Source organism: Xiphophorus maculatus, chromosome 19 (genome assembly GCF_002775205.1).
Source record: "Xiphophorus maculatus strain JP 163 A chromosome 19, X_maculatus-5.0-male, whole genome shotgun sequence".
Lineage (NCBI taxonomy): Eukaryota > Metazoa > Chordata > Actinopteri > Cyprinodontiformes > Poeciliidae > Xiphophorus > Xiphophorus maculatus.
This window is the reverse complement of record NC_036461.1, coordinates 5642914-5663093: the sequence shown is the minus strand read 5'-3', so window position 1 is coordinate 5663093 and position 20180 is coordinate 5642914. Positions and strand designations below refer to the sequence as shown.

Sequence of the window (20180 nt, the reverse complement as noted above, 5' to 3'; positions counted from 1 at the left end):
CCCTGAATAAGTGCCGAATGTCTTGAGTAAAGACAGAAGATTAGGTAGGCTGACTTCCGGGTTAGTTAGCAATACGAGCACGTCATCGGCATAGAGGCATATCTTGTGCACTGTGCCTTTAATGGCTACACCCATAATATCCTTGTGCTCTCTGATGGCCTGTGCTAGAGGCTCAATAAAAAGCGCAAACAACGTGGGGCTGAGGGGGCAGCCTTGGCGACAGCCCCTTCCTAATTGTATTTTATCTGATAAATCCCCATTCACCTTAATCCTGGCAGAGGGTGACTCATACAGAGACCGAAAGCAACCTATAATTTGATTATTAAAGCCAAATCTTTCCAAAGTCAAATAAAGATAGTCCCAACTCACTGAATCAAACGCCTTTTCTGCATCTAAACTAACAGCTATCGATTCTGTGTTTTTCATTTGGTCTATGAGGTGAAGAGCCCGTCTCACATTGTCATGGGTTTGTCTGTTGTGAACAAAACCGGTCTGGTCTGCGTCTGTAATTTCTGGAATTATGAATTCGAGCCTTTTAGCCAATATTGTTGCAAATATCCTGTAATCAATGTTTAAAACTGATATTGGTCTGTATGAACCACATTCTGTTTTATCTTTACCTGGCTTAGGAATCACTGAGATCACTGCTCTTCTCCAAGATGGTGGTGTTTCCCCTCCAGAAAGTATATGATTAAAGCAACTCCTAAGCAGAGGAGTAAATAATTTTCGGAAGTGTCTATACCACTCCGCCGGGTAGCCATCCTCACCTGCCATCTTATTCCCTTTCATTTTTGAAATTGCTTTATTAATCTCCTCCTCAGTTATTTGTTGTGTTAGCCTATTATTTTGATCTGTTCCTATCGATGGTAAATCCAGTGAGGCAAGAAATGCTCTCACTGAGGACGGGTCTACTGCGTGAGGCTGTGTGTATAGTTGAGTGTAGTATAATTCAAAAGATTTTTTAATATCTTTTAGAGAGTGGTGTGTCATTTTATCTATTGGATTTTTAATTTTTTGTATAAATCTATCAGTTTGTTGTTTACGTATTCTCCAGGCCAGAAATTTCTTTGATTTGGGTCCATTTTCATAATAATTCTGTTTAATAAATTTAGTTTTTTTCTCTAACTGGTCTTCATATAAGCAGTTTAGGGCTTGTTTTGTTTCTCTTATTTGTAACAGGGTGTGGTCATTATTATTTTCCATATGCTGTATTTCTAAAGATTTTAATTTTATAGTAAGATCTTTTAAACATTTCTCTTTTTCTTTTTTCTTATGGGAGGACCACATAATTAACTTCCCTCTCAAAACAGTCTTTGCTGCATCCCATAAGATACAGGGAGAAATATCCTCCGTGTTGTTGTGGTCCATATAGTCTTTGAATTCTTTTTCTACGAAGCTGCCAAATTTAGTATCATTCAATAAACTATTATTAAGCCTCCACAGGGTTTCTTTACAATCATTATCCAGGTGAAGAGTCATATACAACCCCGCATGGTCAGATATATCTCTCACCCCGATGTCACAGTTTATTATTCTATGTTTATCAACATTTTGTATAAAGAAATAATCTAATCTTGAATGCATCTGATGAGAGTGAGAAAAAAAGGTGTATTTTTTATCCCGAGGATGCAAGTTCCTCCATATATCTACCAACCCTAATTCTTTAAGCATTCTTTTAATGTATATTGCTTCTGTCTGAGCCTTTGTAATTTTGCTGGTTGAGTCCAGAAAAGGATTTAAGTGAACGTTCCAGTCTCCCCCGCACATCAATATCCCAGATACTTCTGTTGCGATCATGTCAGAAATTTTCTTAATAAGTTGTGTATTATTTCCGGGTGGTCTATACACATTCAGTAAGGTTACTTCTTTATGATCTATGTATCCTTTGACCAGTATATACCGTCCTTCTTTGTCTTTAATTTGTGAGGAAAACCGAAAGTTCAACCTGTTGGACAATAAAATCGCTACTCCTCTAGAGCTGCTTTTTGCATATGAAGAAAAATACACATTTTTAAACCCCATTTTACGTAATTTTTCATGTTCAGCAGTAGAAAGATGTGTTTCTTGCCAAAAAATTATATCTTGCTTTTCTTGTTACATCTTTACAAGAGCTTTGCCTCTTTTAATGGGATTATGTAAGCCGTTAACATTAAGAGTAATTACCTTATATTGTTGTTTCACTTCTGTCATTAGTTTACAAAAAAAGAAATACCTATTATTTTCCAGGTGCTCTGGTGAACAAGGGGGGGTCTGCAAAACAACAAAACACATAACATACGTGACTTCCAAGAGTGAAGTACCATTCCACCTTCAGAGTAGTGAGGAGAGTCCCTGGAACCCCAGGGGGCTCCTCGCGGTGCTGCCCCTCGTCTCTCGTCCATCATGGCAGCGCCCATGGAGAAAGCATGTCTGTTCCCAGATCTGCGGTCGTCCGTAATACTGGTACTTTACAGAGGAATTCACAAGAAGGTTACAGGGTGTTGTCGTTGCGCTTGAAGGCCCTAAGTTTTTCCTGGATGTGTTTCACTCGCGTTTCCCGGGTCCACCGCTGGGTTCCGCCCACTCCTCCCCGGGAGAAGGCTCCCGGCATGGGCTGGGAGGCGTCCTCCGTTGGTTTACCCGCCGCTTCAAACATGTTCCTCTTCCTCATGTCGTCAGACGCGTCCTGTGCACTGTTGTAAATCACCGTGCCGTTCTGATAAAACACACGAAGTCTGGATGGGTACATGGTCTGGAAGCGAAGTCCCTTCTCTTTTAAGATCTTCCTGATGGGATTATATTCTTTACGTTTAGCAAGGATATCACTGGGGAAATCTTGATCGAAGAACACACGCTTTCCTTTCAGCTGTATCACTTTCTTCCCCCATGCAGAACGGACCACAAGTTCCTTCATAGTATACTCCAGAAAATGTATCACGATGGATCTGGGGTTGGAGCCGGACGGCGGTTTGGGTCCGAGTGACCGGTGGCAGCGCTGTATGCCCAGTGTGGTGTCCGTGAGGGAGAGTTCAGTTTTAATGAAATTCTCTATGAATTTTTGCAAGTTGTCGCCTTCTTCTCCCTCTGTGACCCCATAAATACGAATATTGTTCCTACGTGAACGGGCTTCCAGGTCTGTTAGACGTGTTTGTAGGTCTTCTTGTAGCTGCAGCGTGTGGCTCAGTACGTCTTTGACGTCCATGTTGAATTCCTCTACTTCGGTTATTCGCTGCTCAGCCTCCTCTACTTTGTTCTTTACGTCTTTCAGGTCTGCATCAATGTCGTCAAGCCGTTTCCCCATCTCTTTTCTAAACTCCGACATTTCTTTTGTTATGAGTCCTGACTGGTCAGTGATTTGTTTTTTAAGGTTCGTCTGAACTTCTTTCAGCTCTGCAAGGATGTTAGCTCCCATAGCATCCATAGCTTTGTCCGCTGCTAGCTTGCTACCTTCAGAGACCTCCTTCGATAAAACAACAGTTTCTTTCGCGCTTTCTTGCTGAATTCCTCTTGTCTTCCTCTTGTTACTCCCTGACATGACATGTAAATATTAAAAAACGGTGTTTTATGAATTATTTGTCGGGGGTAACTCGACCGTCTGGGAGCTCGAAATTTATGCTGTTGCTCGCTTCTCCGCCATCCGGAAGTCTATTAAACTGTCTTTTAAACTGTATGACTTGAGTCAAATGTTTTGGGTTTCCTTCCACAAACGTCTGACAGGTAAACCAACACATCTGAGTTAATTTGAGTCACAAACTTTTGAATTCAAGTAAACTAGAAAAAAAGTTCTTGCTACGTTTTCTGTCGTTTAGGAAGTAGAAATAGTTTTGATAATTCTATCTAAGCTAAAACAAGAAATGTTTAGTTAGATTTAATTTCATTGAGAAATAAAAGATGAATGTGTTTCTTTATGTACATTTCTAGTTTTATAAATATCTATATTTCATATGTCCTTTTATTTGCCTGTGGGCATCAACTTTTGAGCAGATCACAACCTTGAACTTTGACAACCAGAGACTTTTCAAACTGGTTAATCTGAGTAAGTTGCTGAACCTGCGGTGGGCCTCCTTCAACGACAACAACATCTCCAAACTCAGCGGCTTAGACACCTGCCTCAAGTTAGAGGAGCTCTCCATGAACAACAACAGCATCAGCTCACTCAACGGTTCCTCCCACTCTCCACATCACTTCCTCTGATCAGCTCAGACTCTGTACTTATATGTTTTTATTTTCCCTCCTGTTTATTTAGGCTTAGCAAGACTTCCATGCCTGAGAAAGCTGAGCATAGATGGGAACCATCTTTCCAGTCTGGACTGCCCGGTTCTGAACCAGCTGCCCGCTCTGACTCATCTCTCTGTTGAAAATAACTGCATCACTTCAACGAGTGGCATCAGGAGCGTTCGCTCTCTCCTTGAGCTCTATGCAGGAGGCAACCAGATTTCCACTTCGAGAGACATCTACTTTCTTAAAGTGAGGAAAAATTGTTTAAAATACAGGGATGTGGACAATTAACCGCCTACAATTAACTGTTGATTAATAATTTATTAGATTAAAATAACTTCCAATTGATTAACAACAGCCGTTTTCTATTAGACCTTCTTGTAATGTTGGATTTCAGCTGCCATCCAGCAGAAGGCGCCGCTGGTCATCTTTAAACGGAGTCAGACAGTCGACATGGAATTAAAGATGGCGGTGCCTTTATACCAAAACAAAAAACAAAAGTCCAGACAGTCCTGTTTGAGATGAAAAATGCACTTTATGCGGTCCTTTTTTTATAAATATAAAGACTCGACAAACAGGTTTCACCTCAAAACGCCAATTCAGCAGAGGTGCTGCATGACGGAGCAGCGTCAGCAGATTATGAAAAATGTAGTCCGTTGTTATGGGATGAGTACGAAGGTGTATTAAGGGCCAGTGTAGATAGAAAATGGGAGCAAATTTCCACCAAAAAACAAAAAAAATGTTTTTTTAGATCAATCTAAAAATTTATGAGGGTTTTGTTTTGCAATCATCAACTGGTGGAGCTCAGACATTTCATTGTTTTTTTAAAATAGGATTTCTGACAATAATTTCAGAATTTTCAACTTTTGGAGCTGCAAAATTTCTGAGTTTTTTCTAGAACATTTCTGAGATTCTTCTCTAGATTTGTGAGGTTTTTTGGTGGATATTTACTCCTTTTTTCTATCTACAATGTCCTTAATGCACCATTGTGCAGTCGACACCAGAGAAAACGCAGGTTTTTAAGAAAATTGCCTATCTATTAATAATTAGTCAACTAACACATCAATCTATAACTTGCATCCCTATTCAAATAATTAAATTATTAGAGATGTCTAAACTCACTTTTTTCGTTTAGGCTTTGGAAAATCTAATCATCCTGGATCTTTATGGGAATCCCATAGCGGAGATACTGGAAAACTATCGAATATACGTTGTTTTCCATTTACCGTTCCTTAGAGCTCTGGATGGAACCGCAGTGGTAAGCTCCAAAAACCCACAACTACCGTATCATCTCACACCTTACAACAAGTTTTATACATTATTTTGTTTGTGTTTTCTGCAGGATTTAGGCGAGTGTGACAGTGCAAAGATGATGTTCAAGGGAAGACTGACCGCTGACTCTGTAGTGGAGAAGCTTGGTCACTCAAACTACAAAGAAATCACCCATCTGAGCCTGCAGTCCTGCTCCATCAAGTACGAATCTGAAACAGTCGAGTTTGACATTTTATTCACTCCCACAATGAATAAAGCTTTCAAACCGCCTTCCCCCGTCCCACAGGATGGTTGACCTGTGTCCAGACTTATTTGCCAACCTGTGCAGCATCAACTTGGAGCATAACAACCTCACATCCTTTTCAGGCCTTATCTACCTGCCCAACGTCAAAGTAAGAAAGCATACCGACTAGGTATGCAAGTTACTGATTAGTGAGTTGGTCTAAAGTTTATTGATCTTATTGTTTGACAAGCAAATAATTGATGGACGTCCATTTTCTTAAATGGACGTCAATGTGTTTCTTAAAACAATGTGTTTTAAGAAACACATTGTTATATTCTGACAGTTTTTGTGTAAAAACCGACTGGATAAACATTAAGTTATGTTGTTTTTTATAAGTATTTATCAAATATAACAAAACTGGAACATCTGAAGTTGCGGTGTAGAAAAATAAAAGATAAACTATTTTTCTGCGTTAGCTCCTCCGCTTCTGTGTCATCACATCCTCTCATTCGTAGCAGATCAGTAATTTTTGAATGAGAAGGTGACTTAAGGAGTTGGTCGAGTGTTTAAATGTCAAAATAGAGCCGCATAAATTGCATTTTGTATCCCAGATTGAACTCTGGACCGTTTCTCTTTCCCGTTCTAGTTTGGCCACCATCTTTGCTAAGGCGTCACTGGCTCTACTTAAGGATGACCAGCGGCGCCCTCTGCTGGATGGCGGCCAAACTACAACAATGAAAGCAGGTCTAAGCAGAATTTATTAGTTTATCGATTGGAACTAATTTTAATCTAAGTAACCATTAATCTAATTGCTTGAATCCTTAATACACACTCTTCACAATTTAATAAAGACATTTTTACTAACTCTTTTATAACAGATGCTGTATCTAAACCACAACCACATCAAGTCCATTCTGCCGAGGCAGAAGACTTTAGCTCTTCGGTCAAACAAACAGATTCTGCACAGCAAAGTCAACTCCAGTGGGTACGGCCAGCAGAACTCATCCAGACCTAACAGGTGATATGATAGAAACGCAAAATTAAAAGAAGTATATGACCATTTTTACAACTTTTTCTTTTAGGTTTGCTGAAAAAAAGTCAACAATCACAAATCAGCTAAGAACACATATGAAAAGTTGCCTAAAATTGAGGCAGCGTCTGTTCTTATATGAAGTCATTCATAAGTATTTTTGGTCTAGTTTTGTAACCAAATATCTTAATACACTTGGAATAAAACAAAACATATTTAGAAGTAACTTCTCACCAAGATGTAGGAGCTTGTTTTACATCAATTATTCCTCAATATTGATTTTAAAGAAATCTATATTGATAAGTGAAAAAATTGTTTCACTTATCACAAGACATTTTTACTGTAAGTAAAATAATCTGCCAATGGAATCAGTACGTCAAAAAAACAAAAATCTAGATTTTGGAATTATTTAATTAAAACAAGCTCCTATATATTGCTAAAAATGTACCTGAAAGTTAGTTTTGTCTTATTTGAAATTACATAACATATTTTCACCAGGAAATAGACAAACATACTTGGTAGGATTTTGTGTTTCTGCAGTTCAGACGGCGAGAAACAAACTATTTGTCTTTTACACACCATTAGAGGGCAGCCCTGACCAAACAATGCAGCCGCTATGTGTCACAGTACAGGCAGGTTTTCATGCATTTTAATACAAACATCAAACATTTAAAGTAATCTTTTAAATTTTATTTTACGTAAAATGTGAACATTTAAAAATTTGTTTTTATCAATATACAAGGAGATCTGTGAGAGTTGCTGCTTTGTTTGTTTGTCCTGTGATTGCTGAGAGTTTCATGCACCTGTAAGGCCTGTGCAGCTGAATGCAGCAGCAGGAGGCAGAATGAGGCCAGAGCTGCTAACTGGTTTTCTGTGACTGTCTTTAAGGCTTTCTGGGCCCTGCGGAAGGCTGGAACCGCTGATGGGGAGCCTGGAGGTGCTCCATTTGAGTCACAATGGCATCTCCAATATGGCCAATCTGGAGCTCAGCAGGCTCACCAATCTTAAAGCGCTCTTCCTCCAAGGTACGTATGGCTCAGGTTGCCCCCTTCCCGCTCACAGTGGTCAGGACGGGGTGAGCTGTAAAAGAGCAATACCTCCCATGGACCGCAGGCCAGCTGGATGACGGGTCACAAAGAAAAGAGAGACTGACTTTCTTTACAACAGCTTTTGAAAGCTTTTGATTGTTGATGTGTTTTCTTTGCCCACCTTTGCGTTCTTATTTTCTGACTTATCTTGGAACATTTGCTTTTTAGCTTTTCTGTGATTTCAGTTGTTTTTGTTGTTTTACAGCTGCAGTTAACAAAGCTCTTCATACTATTTGTGTCCTCTAAAGTTTTTCTCCTTTTTCACTTTTAAATGTTTCTGATTGCCAAATGAATTTTAAAGTCAGACAAAGGTACACTGCGAAAACACAAAATCTTATCTTATTACACTTAAAAGAAGACAAAACTAACTTACAAGTCATTTTTCAGCAAGAAATAGTAACTTTTTCATCTATTTTAGTTCTTTAAAATTAAAGAATTAATTCTTTAAAATAGATGAAAAAGTGCTAGTTCTACTGGTAGATTATTTCATTTATAACAAGACATTTTTCCAATGTTAAAAGTGAACTAATCTCCCATATACGCAGCAAAAATGTTTTTAATTAGAGACTTTGTTTACAGTGTAACTAGTACTTTTTCATCAATTTTAAGGAATTACTTACTCAAAACAAGCTTCTATATCTTGCAGAAAAGTTACTTGTAATTTAGTTTTCTCTTATTTCAAGTGTACTAAGATATTTCTACTAGCTAGACCAAAGATATTTGGTAAGACTGTGTTTTTGCAGTGTAGCTTGAGAAAAAACTAAATGATTTTATTTATTAATGAAAATATATATCCAAATCAGAACCTAATAACTGGTTGAGGCACCGTTGGAGCAACAACTGACATCCAGAACTTGAGTTTTTTCAAGCATGAACAGCATTTCAGTTACACTGAAGTCCAGACTTTAACTAAGTTGGTTCAGAATCTTGATTTTAAGCATTTCAGGGATGAACTGAACATTGTCCTGCTGCTTGAAACAAGTACGCTGGAGGTTATGCTTATTCTACATCAGGTTTTTCTGCTAGAGAACACAATTCACAGGAAATCGTCCCAGAGCATTACACTACTCCCACCGTGTTTGGAAATCTGATGTTTTTCTGCAGTGCTCTGGTCGTTTTACACCCATGTAACATGATACACACCTTTCAAAAAGTCCTACTTTTGTCTTAACAATCCACTGGATAGCTTCCCAAACTTTTCACTTTTTTATGGAAGTTGTAAAATGTTTTCTTTTTGGTCAGCAGTGGTTTTTGCCAACCCCAATGGGATAAGAGTGTAAGAAAATGGATGATTTTTGCCTTGTAACTCTCCCATTGATAATATTTTTGCACAGTCACTATCTTGTTGTTTAATTATGTCCATGCTTTAAATTATGTTCTGGTTTCTCAGTTGGTAACACTAGCTGTGTTTCTAGGAAAATACACTCCAATTTTGAAAGAAAATCTCATGTTTTTTTGATACAAAGTTGTTGAAGTTGTTTTTCAGCTGTAATGTAATAAATGTGTTTCACAAAACTGCAATGGAATTCTGAAGAACAAAGTCAGAATTCTCAGGTTAAATTCAGAATTAGGAGATTGAATTCAGAATTAGGAGATAAAAGTCAGAATTCCAAAATTGAAGTCAAAATTCTGAGAAAAAAATGTTAATTTCTTTTCTCTTTTGTTCAGTGACACTAGTAGATAAGGTAATCACAATACTTCCTTACTTTCTGCACTTTATGTATTTTTCTATTATTCAGACAATGAAATCAGGCAAGTGGAGGGTTTGGAGAAACTCTACAGGCTCAAGGAACTCGTGTTGGACAGAAACCGGATTAAATCGCTTTCCAAGGACTCGTTCATTAGCTACAACTCCCTGCAGGAGCTGCGCCTCGCCGAGAACCGCATCCGGGATCTGAACCACTTCGGTACGCTGACGAAGCTGCACAAACTCTTCCTCAACGTGAACAAGCTGCAGGTATTTTGTCGTTTAGGAGAATTCAAATGAAACCGCAGATCCAATCTAAAAAGAGATTGCTTGAGTTTCCAAAGGAAGGTCACAGTCACCTTTTGATTTACCAACTTTTTCCTGATTGCTTTACATGTGTCAGATGTTTCAGAATGCATTTTATTCAGTATTACTTTTTTCTGCATTTGCAAAGTAGGCATAAAGTATAGTAATCATGAGCCATTACCACCCACTGTGGTATGCAAGGGGTAGTATTAAGGAGAATCAAGTTTGATTGAAGGTCATGGCGGTGCGTATGAAGGCAGAGAGGAACAATCAGGACAACGTGTAATCAGCTGCTCAGCCTGCAGCTCCTCACCCAGGGGGAGTGATTTGCACTTTTGTTGCCTCTTTCTTTCTCCCCCTCACTTCCTTAATGTTTTCCTGCATTCAATTAAGACATAAAACACAGCAATCATCCCGGAGCATCGGCGCTCGCCGTGGGGGGTGTCGAGTCGCGGCAAAAAGCCGGGAATCAAAGACGGCCCCCCGCCCCTCCGCGGCGCACTGCGTGCCCAAATTCCCATGAGATTAACACGAGCTCACACGTGTAATCTCTTCCATCCTCTATCCTCCTAAATTCTGAAAGGTTCTGCCCTCATGCTTGCATACATACAACTCCATTATCGGCACTGCAGGCTGCAGCCAAAGAGGAGACGAGGTTAAATCGGAGCCGTGGAAAACGCAGCAAAAATCTTTCATACTATTTCTGCCTAGATTCTACTGCAAAAATATTAGTGCACTTGAAATAAAACAAAACTAACTGACAACTAACTTTTCAACAAGATGCAGAAGCTTGTTTTAAGTCAACAAATCATTAATATTGATGAAAAAATACTAGTTACACTTTCAGAGTATTTCACTTGTATCATGAGAAAATTGTCTTGTTACAAGTGAAATAATCTAATCAATATTAAGAAATTATTAACTTAAGTTAGTTGTTAGTTATTTTTGTCTTATTTCAAGTGTTCTGAGACATTTATACAAGAAACTACAGTAAAAGTATTTAGTAAGATTTTGCTTTTTTTGCAGCGAAGGAAAAACTTAGAATAATAGTTCACTGCAAAAACATGAAATCATACCAAGTATTTTTGCTGTAGTTTATAATACAAATATGTCAGTACACCTAAAATAAGACAAAAATAACTAATGAGTAACTTTTCAGCAAGAAATAGGAGCTTGTTTTAAGTCAGTTCATTAACATTGATGAAAAAGTAATAGTTTCTCTGCAGATTATTTCATTTGTAACATAAGGAAAGTGTCTTATTCGTGAAATAATCAGCAAGTGGAACTAGTATGTTTTTAGAATCAATATTAAGAAATTAATGACTTAAAGCAACCTCTTATATGTTGCTGAAAATATTTCAGCAACATATAATTCATTTCAAGTGAACTAAGATATATGCACAAGAAACTAAGCAAAAATACTTGGTAAGATTTTGTGTTTTTGCAGTGTTACCCCTGATGTCATTGATTTTGTGAAGTGCACCAGTTCCTCCTACACATCATGACACTACCACTCCCGTACTTTACAACTGGGGTGCAAGTTTCCCTTTTTTACCTCTGAATGTAACGATGGTCATTCTAGTCAACTAATAGTTTTAGTTTCACCAAACCACTGGACATGTCTTCATGCAAAATGTAAGCTAGCTTAGCTAATTATGTCTCATTTCAAGTGTACTAAGATATTTTCACTAGAAACTAGAATGGAAATACTTGGTAATATTTGGTGTTTTTGCAGTGAAGGAGAAACTTAGTTGTTGTTTCTTTACTTTTTCGCAGGACGTCACAGAACTCCACAAATTAGGGGCTCTTCCCTGCCTGACCGAACTCTCTATAACTGGAAATCCTGTAAGTTTTACTGAGTTTTAGATTGTCCATTAAACCAAATCAGGTTTTATGAAGAACTAGAGTTTTTTTTCCTCCACTGGGACGAACTTTTAGTGACATGAATCCACAATCTGCCGGGCAGAGGACACTTTGAGGCAGGACTGGGTGATAAATTCAATTAACAAAATTGTTGGTTTTAGATTTAATTTTCATGAATTCACTCTTTGGGTTTCCATAGTTCAAAGTGACGTCAACATATCCAGGGCGGCCATCTTGTTTAACAAACGTCTTTTACAATGCTATGATGGCTTATTAGTGCCAGTCTAAATCTTTTTTTTTAAATTTCGAGAGTAAAGTCATATATTACAGTAATACAGTTGAATCAATGCGAGAATAAAGTTGTAATATAGGGAAAATGAAGTTGTAATTTTATGAGAACCAGGCCTGTTACAATAAGCAATAAATTAATTAATCGCATGATGAATTAAAACAAAGTAAATAATTTCCATTTGCATGATTTATTGTTTTTCTCTTTTTCTTCCAAAAACTGGATAATAAAACAAAGTGATTTGGTCTCAACTAGCTCTTTTTCTGACGAAAAGTTTTGATTACAGACACCTTATAATTAATTGTATTTGTTGTTTCTGTTGTTTTTTTATTTTTATTTTGGATACTTAAAATGTCTTCCAGTTCCAGTGTTAAATATTTCTTAGAATTTAAAGTTTATTGATCTTTGAGAATGTTTCTTGTGTTGTTACCATTGTATTACTTGAAAATTGTCTCATAACAATATTGTTTAACTTCTGGGACAATTTATTATCCAGCAAAATTTGTTATTGTGACAGACCTATTTATGAGAACATCGACACAAAAAATAACAAAAAATTAATTATCCAAGCTTTTTTCTCATTGAAATGAATTTTTCTCGTAATTTTAAGACAGTTCTGGTAAAATTGCGTCTTTATTCTGCTAATGCTATGACTATATTCTCTTAATTAAACAATAATAATTGTACTGTCACAATTATTACACTCCGTAATACAACTCACTGAAATGAAAGCCACTTTTTAAAATGTATTTTTTATAAGAGAGCGAGAAAAAAAAAGTTATTACTATTTTTTTTTTTTTACCCCTCCAGGGGGTCCTTTGTGGGCTCTAGTGTCCCTTAAGTAACAGTAGGCTGACAGGAAAGGGGGAAGGAGAGGGGGAAGACATGCGGCAAATATCGTCGGGTCCGGGAGTCGAACCTGCGACGGCTGCGTCAAAGACTCAAGGCCTCCAAACGTGGGTCGTAGGCGTAGGGTCGCGCTATCCCCTACGCCACCACGGCACGCCCTTTATTCTATTTTTAAGCCGTATCGTCCAGCCTTACTTTGAACTCTTTGACTCACAAACAAATTATCTAAAACATGGTTTACAAGCTCGATTTCTCACGACCAAAATCCCACACTCTAAATTAAGTGATTACAGGATGGGCCGTCTGCTGCGCCTCAAACTGCCTTGCATCAGAGACCAAATGCTTCGGCACCATCACCCATCTGGAGTCTGCAGCTCCGGTCCGGTGTTCTCCACGGGGTCAAACTCAGCTGTGCCAGCTTTGACCCCATTCCCTTTCTCTCCTCACGGGGCGTTGCTGCTGCCAGAATCATCTCAGGAGACGCCGTTCCCTGCTCCTTTCCATGCATGTCTGGTAGCATGCAGCAGCAGCGGCGGCATCCTACAGGAACATGAAGTTCAGGCGGGTTTGCTCTTCGACCAGAAGGTGCCCTGAGCACCCATCTGTCAGCTGGGTGCTATTGGCACCCACTCCACAAAAACACAAAGTCCTACCAAGTGTCTTTTGTATTTTCCAGTGCAAATACACTTGCAATAAGGCAAAATTAACTTACAAGTAACTTTTTAGCAAGATATAGGAGCTTGTTTTAAGTCAATAATTCCTTTAAAGGGCAGTTTTATGTGTTTTAAGGCACAGTGTGTCATTTTATATCACAATCAAGTAACTATGTTAACTTCAGCTGTTACCAAATATGGCTTAAAATAAATTGGGCCTTTGTCTCTTTAAAAACTCATGCTCTTTCTGAAGCTCCGCCTTCAGGAAGTCATTATAACGTGGCTGTATTATTAACCCTTTCATGATGTTTTTACCAGCGTTTCACTGAGAGGTAGCTCCTATAATGAGCTCAGCTGATGCACTGTTCCACCAGAAGTTTGCTAATTGCTGCTGGCTAGTCTGAAGGAGCTGAGTGAGGGAGCAGCCTTCTGTGAGGCAGAAGCTCAGAAACTTGGAAAGTATTTCTCGTCTAGTTTCTAGTACAAATTTCTTAGTACACTTGAAATGAAACAAAACTAACTTAGAAGTAGCAATTCAGTACACAATAGGAGCTTGTTTTAAGTTAATAATTCCTTCATATTGACATATAAAAAAGTACTAGTTTCACTGGCAGATTATTTCACTTATAATAACATGGAAAAAATGTCTTAACAGTGAAATAATCTGCCATTGGAACTAGTACTTTTTAATATATCAATATTAAATAATTGTTCACTTATGTTGCTGAAAAGTTACTTGTAAGTTTGTTTTGGTTTATTTCAAGCATAGTAAGATATTTTCACTAGACACTAGACAAAAATAATACTTGGTATCCACCACATGTCTTAATCTGCAGCTGCAATCTGTCAGGTTTCAGTTGCATATTGTTTTTTTTTATTTGAGTTAATAGAAGGGTGGTTTGTTCTCAGTATGTTGTTACTGGTTAAACTGGTCTGTGTTCGTCTTCTGTCTGTCCTCAGATTGCCAGAAACTCTCAGCACAGATTAGAGGTTATTCTGCATCTGACGCAGGTGGAGATGCTGGATGGAGTCGCCGTCACTGCGGAGGAACGGATGAAAGCCGAACTCCTGCATGAAGAACAATATGTGAGAGACGAAGTCTAGTATTTCTTTAACGTTGCGGTTTTCTCTGTGGCTGGTACACACTTTTTCATTCCACTGGACTTTCTGTGAATGTGCTATAATTTTTTCACATTATTCTAATTTTCTGAAACACTTAAATTTGGTGTTTTCCTTATCTCTAAGCCATATACAGTAATCAAAATGACAAAATGTATGGAATATATGTATATAGTTATGTGTATATAGTCTGTAATGATTAAATGATTACTAAATTAGTTGACGATTATTTCTATAATTAATTAAAACTTCTGCTTGTTGCTCAAAGTTTCCCCCAGAAAACTTGTTAAGCCCAGTGGTTGGGTGCAAGGGCAGTCATTCATCCAGCAACTCCTTGTGTTTTTAAGTTAAAAAAATGTTTAAAGTTGACAGGAAAATTTAAAATATCACTTGATATTTATGTGTTATTGAAAGATTGTAAGATTAATACCTGAACACCAAGTATAAAGTCTTAAAAAATGCAAACATTTTAAAAAGACCTAAATAAATAAACAATGCTCAGCCTGGTGGGGGCCCAAGTAAAGCATGATGGCCCGCCAGGCTTATAATACACTGGGGGAAACCCTGTTGCTGATTAAGCTGAAGAAAACACAGCTGAACTACAGAAGTTGCTCCTGGCTCATTGATAGACATCAATAGATATCATCAACATAGCTGTGAAAATGAACATTTATTTCACTTAGACTAAATCAGAGAAGAAGAGGAAAACAAAACGTCAACAAACAAACGTCCAGATCAAATGTTGGGGGAAACCCAGATGGTACTGTGTGAGTTTGGCTGATCTGCTGACGTAATGAGGAGCAGGGGGCCGTAATGCAGCTCTGAATTAAAAGCAGCCTCAGCCTGCTAGCATCATCCTGCTGATTAGATGAAATGTGCCTGGCCCATAATGCACCAGTGGATTTAGCCAGTATTAGCCGGGTCACAGTGACTCTGTCTGCTCGTTAATCGTTGGTATGGAAATGACAGATCGCTGATCCCGTGTTTCCTCATTAAAATACCCACACGTCCTTTTAGTGGCGCTCATCAATGAGTTTCCCTGCTCTGTCTATAGCTGCTGCTGCTGCTGAATCTGAACGTTGTTACTGATGAGCAGTAATTACTATTTCCCTGTAAGATGCTTATATATGTGGAACAACAAGCAATCTAATCGCCAAGCTCTCCCGGATGGGTGGGTGGAGGAGAAAATAAAGCATATGGGTGAAGCTAAAGGCATTAATCTGACCCTGTTGGCACTTAAAGGATCATTTCATACAATTTCACTCATGCTTTAACTCAGATCTGCATTCTTAAACCCATAGCCAGGGCTGGACAATATGGCCGACAAACAAATCACCAGTTACATTTGCTCAATTACATTTAATTGAGTAACTTCTTTTTTTAAAATGTACTTTTATGGGTATTTTTACTTTTACTTGAGTAATTTTATTATGAAGTATCAATTTCTGGATACTCTCTCCACTGTGAGTAACTTCACTGAATGAAATGCAAACATGATTTAGCCAAAAATTTACCACACAAACACACACCTGCAGTTTTTCTTAAAGTTTTTTATTGAAAGAAACTGATATGGAAAAAAATTTAATTTGCCTGATTTTGTTATTTTTTGTTAGTTATATGAATTATTGTAATTTTTTACTTTAAAATACCAAAATGTCCACTTAACTTTATATTCTGGTCCATCTGATTTATTTTTTAAATATTAAATGATTGATAATTTGATTTTTACTTGAGTAGACTTCTTACCAAATAACTTTTTTCTCTTGAGTAATTTCTTGGACGGCTACTTTTTACTCTTTCTTCAGTGAAAATATATTGAAGTACCACTAATTTTATTTGACTACTGTTTTTGGGTAGTCTACCCATCTCTGCATATCATGATATAAGCATTTCATATTAGTCAATATCAATATTTATTGATTAATTTTTGTTTTAAATCTGAAATACTGCCAACCTGAGTCCAGAACTTCCCTGTTTTATCCACAGGAAAAAGCAGGAAATTTTTTTATTTTGAATTAGTTGTGAGGCACACAGTGGTGGAACCTTAAACTGCTTCTGTGCCAGTTACTCAACAGGTTGTTGCTAGGCAACCAAAGAGTGAGAGAGTTGCTAGGTAACTGAAGAGTGAGAGAAGTGATTCCACCAACTTTGCTTAGCTGGCCTAGAGAGGTTGAGCAGTTAAAGCTTTAACAAAAGGTAAAATATTTTTAGGTAAAACAAAAGGCAACTTTTACCGACGTCAACTTTTTTTTATTAAACTTCATAAAATATAGCAAACATTTTTGAAAAATTTGCCCCAAATCCTGTTCTTATTACTGAAAATAAATTTGTCCAGTCTAGCCAAAAATAACCTGAAAACTAGATTATTTTCTGTTAACACAGCAAATGTGCAAAATGTACGACAGCTTATTAGGGCTATTATAAAAAAAGAGGAGTAAATTTTCCCCCTAAAAATAACTTTCCGGTACATTTTCTAGAAAAAAAATTGGAAATATTCGAGTTTCAAATGTTAAAAGTGTCTGACTTTTCACATTATAGAAGTTGGAAATTTTTGACTTTTTTTTTTTAGAAAATCTTTGAGATTTAGCTCACTATCCGAGTCTCTTTTTGTATTTTTGGAAAGTCTCCGTTTTTTAAATCTATCATAAAAATACCTTATCTGTTTTATATCTACAAAAATATACATTCTGAAAAAAAATCGAGCTACTTTATTTGCTTGCTTTTATGGTGTCAAATACTTTTGACATGACAATTTTGCGCCGTATGACATAAAGTTTCGACACCCCTGAGCTGTAGGCTTTCCTCTGCCTACATCTCCCAGAATGCTGTGCGGTTCTGGATCAGAATTCATTGAATATTCTATCAGATGTATTATCTATTGATATTGATCACATGTCTATCATGATATATATGTATAATTGATTTATTGTCCAGCTCTATTTAAAGCTACATGTTTTTAAAATATTTTGTGTCAAAGCAGAACGCTCAGCACCCTGGAGCACAGCTCTCCTCCGCTGATATTTCTCCTTCTGGACTGGTGCCTGTTCTGCTGCACAGCACCACTCTGAGGGGAACGGGTATAAACAGCGGATCACACAGCATCACGCTCGGCCACTGCACCCCGCCAACCAGCGCAGACGACAATCATCACACAAACCGCTTGAAGAGTGAGTGTGCAAGAAAATTATAAGCTTCATTTTTAAAAGATGATCCAAATTATGTTAGGATGTGCAACTTCTAAAACACAAAATTAAATGTTTTTGGTCAATTTCTAGTGAAAATATCTTTTAAATAAGACAAAACTAGCTTACAAGTAACTAGTCAGAAAGACACAGGAACTTGTTTAAAGTCAGTAATCCCTTAATATTGATGAAAATAGGCTATTTTCTCTGGCAGATTATTTCACTTGCAACATGGGAACAATGTCTTGTTATAAGTGAAATAATCTGCCAGTGGAACTAGTTCATTTTTTAATATTAAGGAATTATTTACTTAAAACAATCTCCCATATCTTCCTAAAATACTAAGAATGATAATAACTTGTAAGTTACTTTTATCTTATTTCTAAGATATTTGCACTAGAAACTCGGCCAAAATAGTTAGTAATTTTTTGTATGTTTTTCCAGTGATAAACTCATGATTTAAAAACTTCATTTTTACACACTATAAAAAACACAAAATCTTACCAAACAATTTTGGTCTGGTTTCTACTTCAAATATCTTATTCCACTATTTCAGCCAGATGTAGGAGCTAGTTTTAGTAAATAGTTCCTTAACATTGCTGAAAAAATACTAGCAAATTACTTCACTTATAACAAATTTTCCCCCACATTATAAGTGAAATAATCTGCTAATGAAACAAATACTTTTTTATATTAGTATTAAAGAATTATTAACTTTAAACAAGCTTCTACTGTATGTTTTGATGAAAAGTTTTTTGTAAGTTAGTTTTGACTTTAAGTGAACTAAGTGAACTACAAACTAGACCTAAAATACTGGGTCCGATTTTGTTATTTGCATTGCATTTACTCTCTTTTTTGTGGGAAATTCAAATTTGTTCAACTATGAAAGCACAAACAGAAAAAAAAATCCATGAGGGAGCAAATATTTTTCACAGCTAAGTAAGCTGATACGGTTTCCTTTGACTCTCTAATGCTCACCATGTTTTGATCTCTGAATCAGGTCAAAAGCAAAAAATGGCAAATGTGGGTCGGAGCAGCCAAGCCGACTCCAATCTGAGACACAGCAGGAGAATGAAGAGCAACGCTCTGACCGCAGAACCAAATTCTGACGGCAGCTCCTCCTGTCGCAAACAGGACCAGAACCACAGGTTCACTGAATGAATCAATAAAAACAACTGTGCTTGTTTGGTTTTAGTTTGATTGCATTTTGTTTTTATTTTCATGTGAACGTTGTAATGCAACAGGGTGATAAATCAGATTTATTGATTTATCAACTATTTGGTTTTTGAAGATTTCATTTTGGAATATCCTAATTTTTTACAAATTTGATTTTATTTTTATTTTTTTGCGCCAATGCACTCCTTGGGTTTCCATAGTTCAGAGTGATGTCACCATCTGCAAGGCGGCTATCTTGTTTGACAGGCATCTTTTACAGTTTCTATTTATTTAGACTTGAATTTCAGGTCAACTCTACGATGAAATATTAGCACTAGGCTACAATTATTAGTTTTAATTTACAAGAATTAAGTCATGTTAGCAGAAGAAAGTCGTAAACAAAAGATGAGAAATAGTTAAAATTGAGCATCTTGTAAAGTTATACTTCAGTATCTGTTTTAAAGATTATAGTTAAGAATATTTATTTTTTGAACGCATCAGCTTATGTTTTACTAAGTATTTCTTTGTCTAGTTTTGAGTCCAAATATCTGAATACACTTGAAATAAGACAAAAATAACTTACAAGTAACTTTGCAGTATAAAACAGGAGCTTATTTTAAGTTAATAACTACATAGTATTGATGAAAAAGTACCAAAAGTACTAGCTTCATTGGCAGATTTCTTCAAGTATAACAATATATTTTCCCCATGTTATAAGTCAAATAATCTCTCAGTGGAATTAGCACTTTTTCATCAATATTAAGGAAATATTTACTTAAAATAAGCTCCTATATCTTGCTAAAAAGTTATTTTTCAGTTACTTTTGTAATATTTCCTGTTTACTTAGATATTTGCAAAAGAAGCTATATAAAATATTTGGTAATATTTTGTATTTTTTCAGGACTTTGAATTAATCTGTCAAACGACTGAGTGTTTTGAAGAAAGAGTCACGTGAACAGAGTTGGTCACATCCGATCCTGATAACTCTAAAAACTTTATTCTCTTTAAAAACACGTTTTAAGACTTTTTTTCTGCAGAAATTGCATCTCTTATGCTAATATTATAACTATATTCTCATAAATTAACTGAGATTCTCTGTCGTGCAATTAACAGATTAAATAAAAACACATTTTGATCATATTTTTTCTCATTTCTGTTTTTAGAAAAAAAGTGAGCAAAAAGAAAAGTATTAAAATCAGATCTGGTATGAACAAATCTCAGATTTTATTTTAAGCCTTATCGCCCAGCTCTAATTAGAAATGAATAA

The 20180-nt window shown here is 36.7% G+C and overlaps 1 protein-coding gene across 4 annotated transcripts in view; it reads left to right on the top strand.

Moving 5' to 3' along the window:
* The window catches only part of LOC102227854 (leucine-rich repeat-containing protein 9-like), a 38348-nt gene extending 19396 nt beyond the window's left edge, over positions 1-18952 (top strand). Inside the window, exons 21-32 of one of the 4 annotated variants that reach the window (XM_023352281.1) lie at positions 3964-4141; positions 4226-4446; positions 5333-5455; positions 5540-5670; positions 5756-5861; positions 6571-6710; positions 7611-7747; positions 9550-9767; positions 11580-11648; positions 14418-14543; positions 17557-17743; positions 18759-18952. In XM_023352281.1, coding sequence (XP_023208049.1) covers positions 3964-4141; positions 4226-4446; positions 5333-5455; positions 5540-5670; positions 5756-5861; positions 6571-6710; positions 7611-7747; positions 9550-9767; positions 11580-11648; positions 14418-14543; positions 17557-17743; positions 18759-18919 — 1797 coding nt within the window. In that variant the 3' untranslated portion in view covers positions 18920-18952. Of the gene's footprint in view, positions 1-3963; positions 4142-4225; positions 4447-5332; positions 5456-5539; positions 5671-5755; positions 5862-6570; positions 6711-7610; positions 7748-9549; positions 9768-11579; positions 11649-14417; positions 14544-17553; positions 17744-18758 lie in introns of those variants that run through there. The other 3 variants (XM_023352280.1, XM_023352282.1, XM_023352283.1) reach the window with 3 other exon arrangements.
* The last annotated feature ends 1228 nt before the right edge of the window (positions 18953-20180 follow it).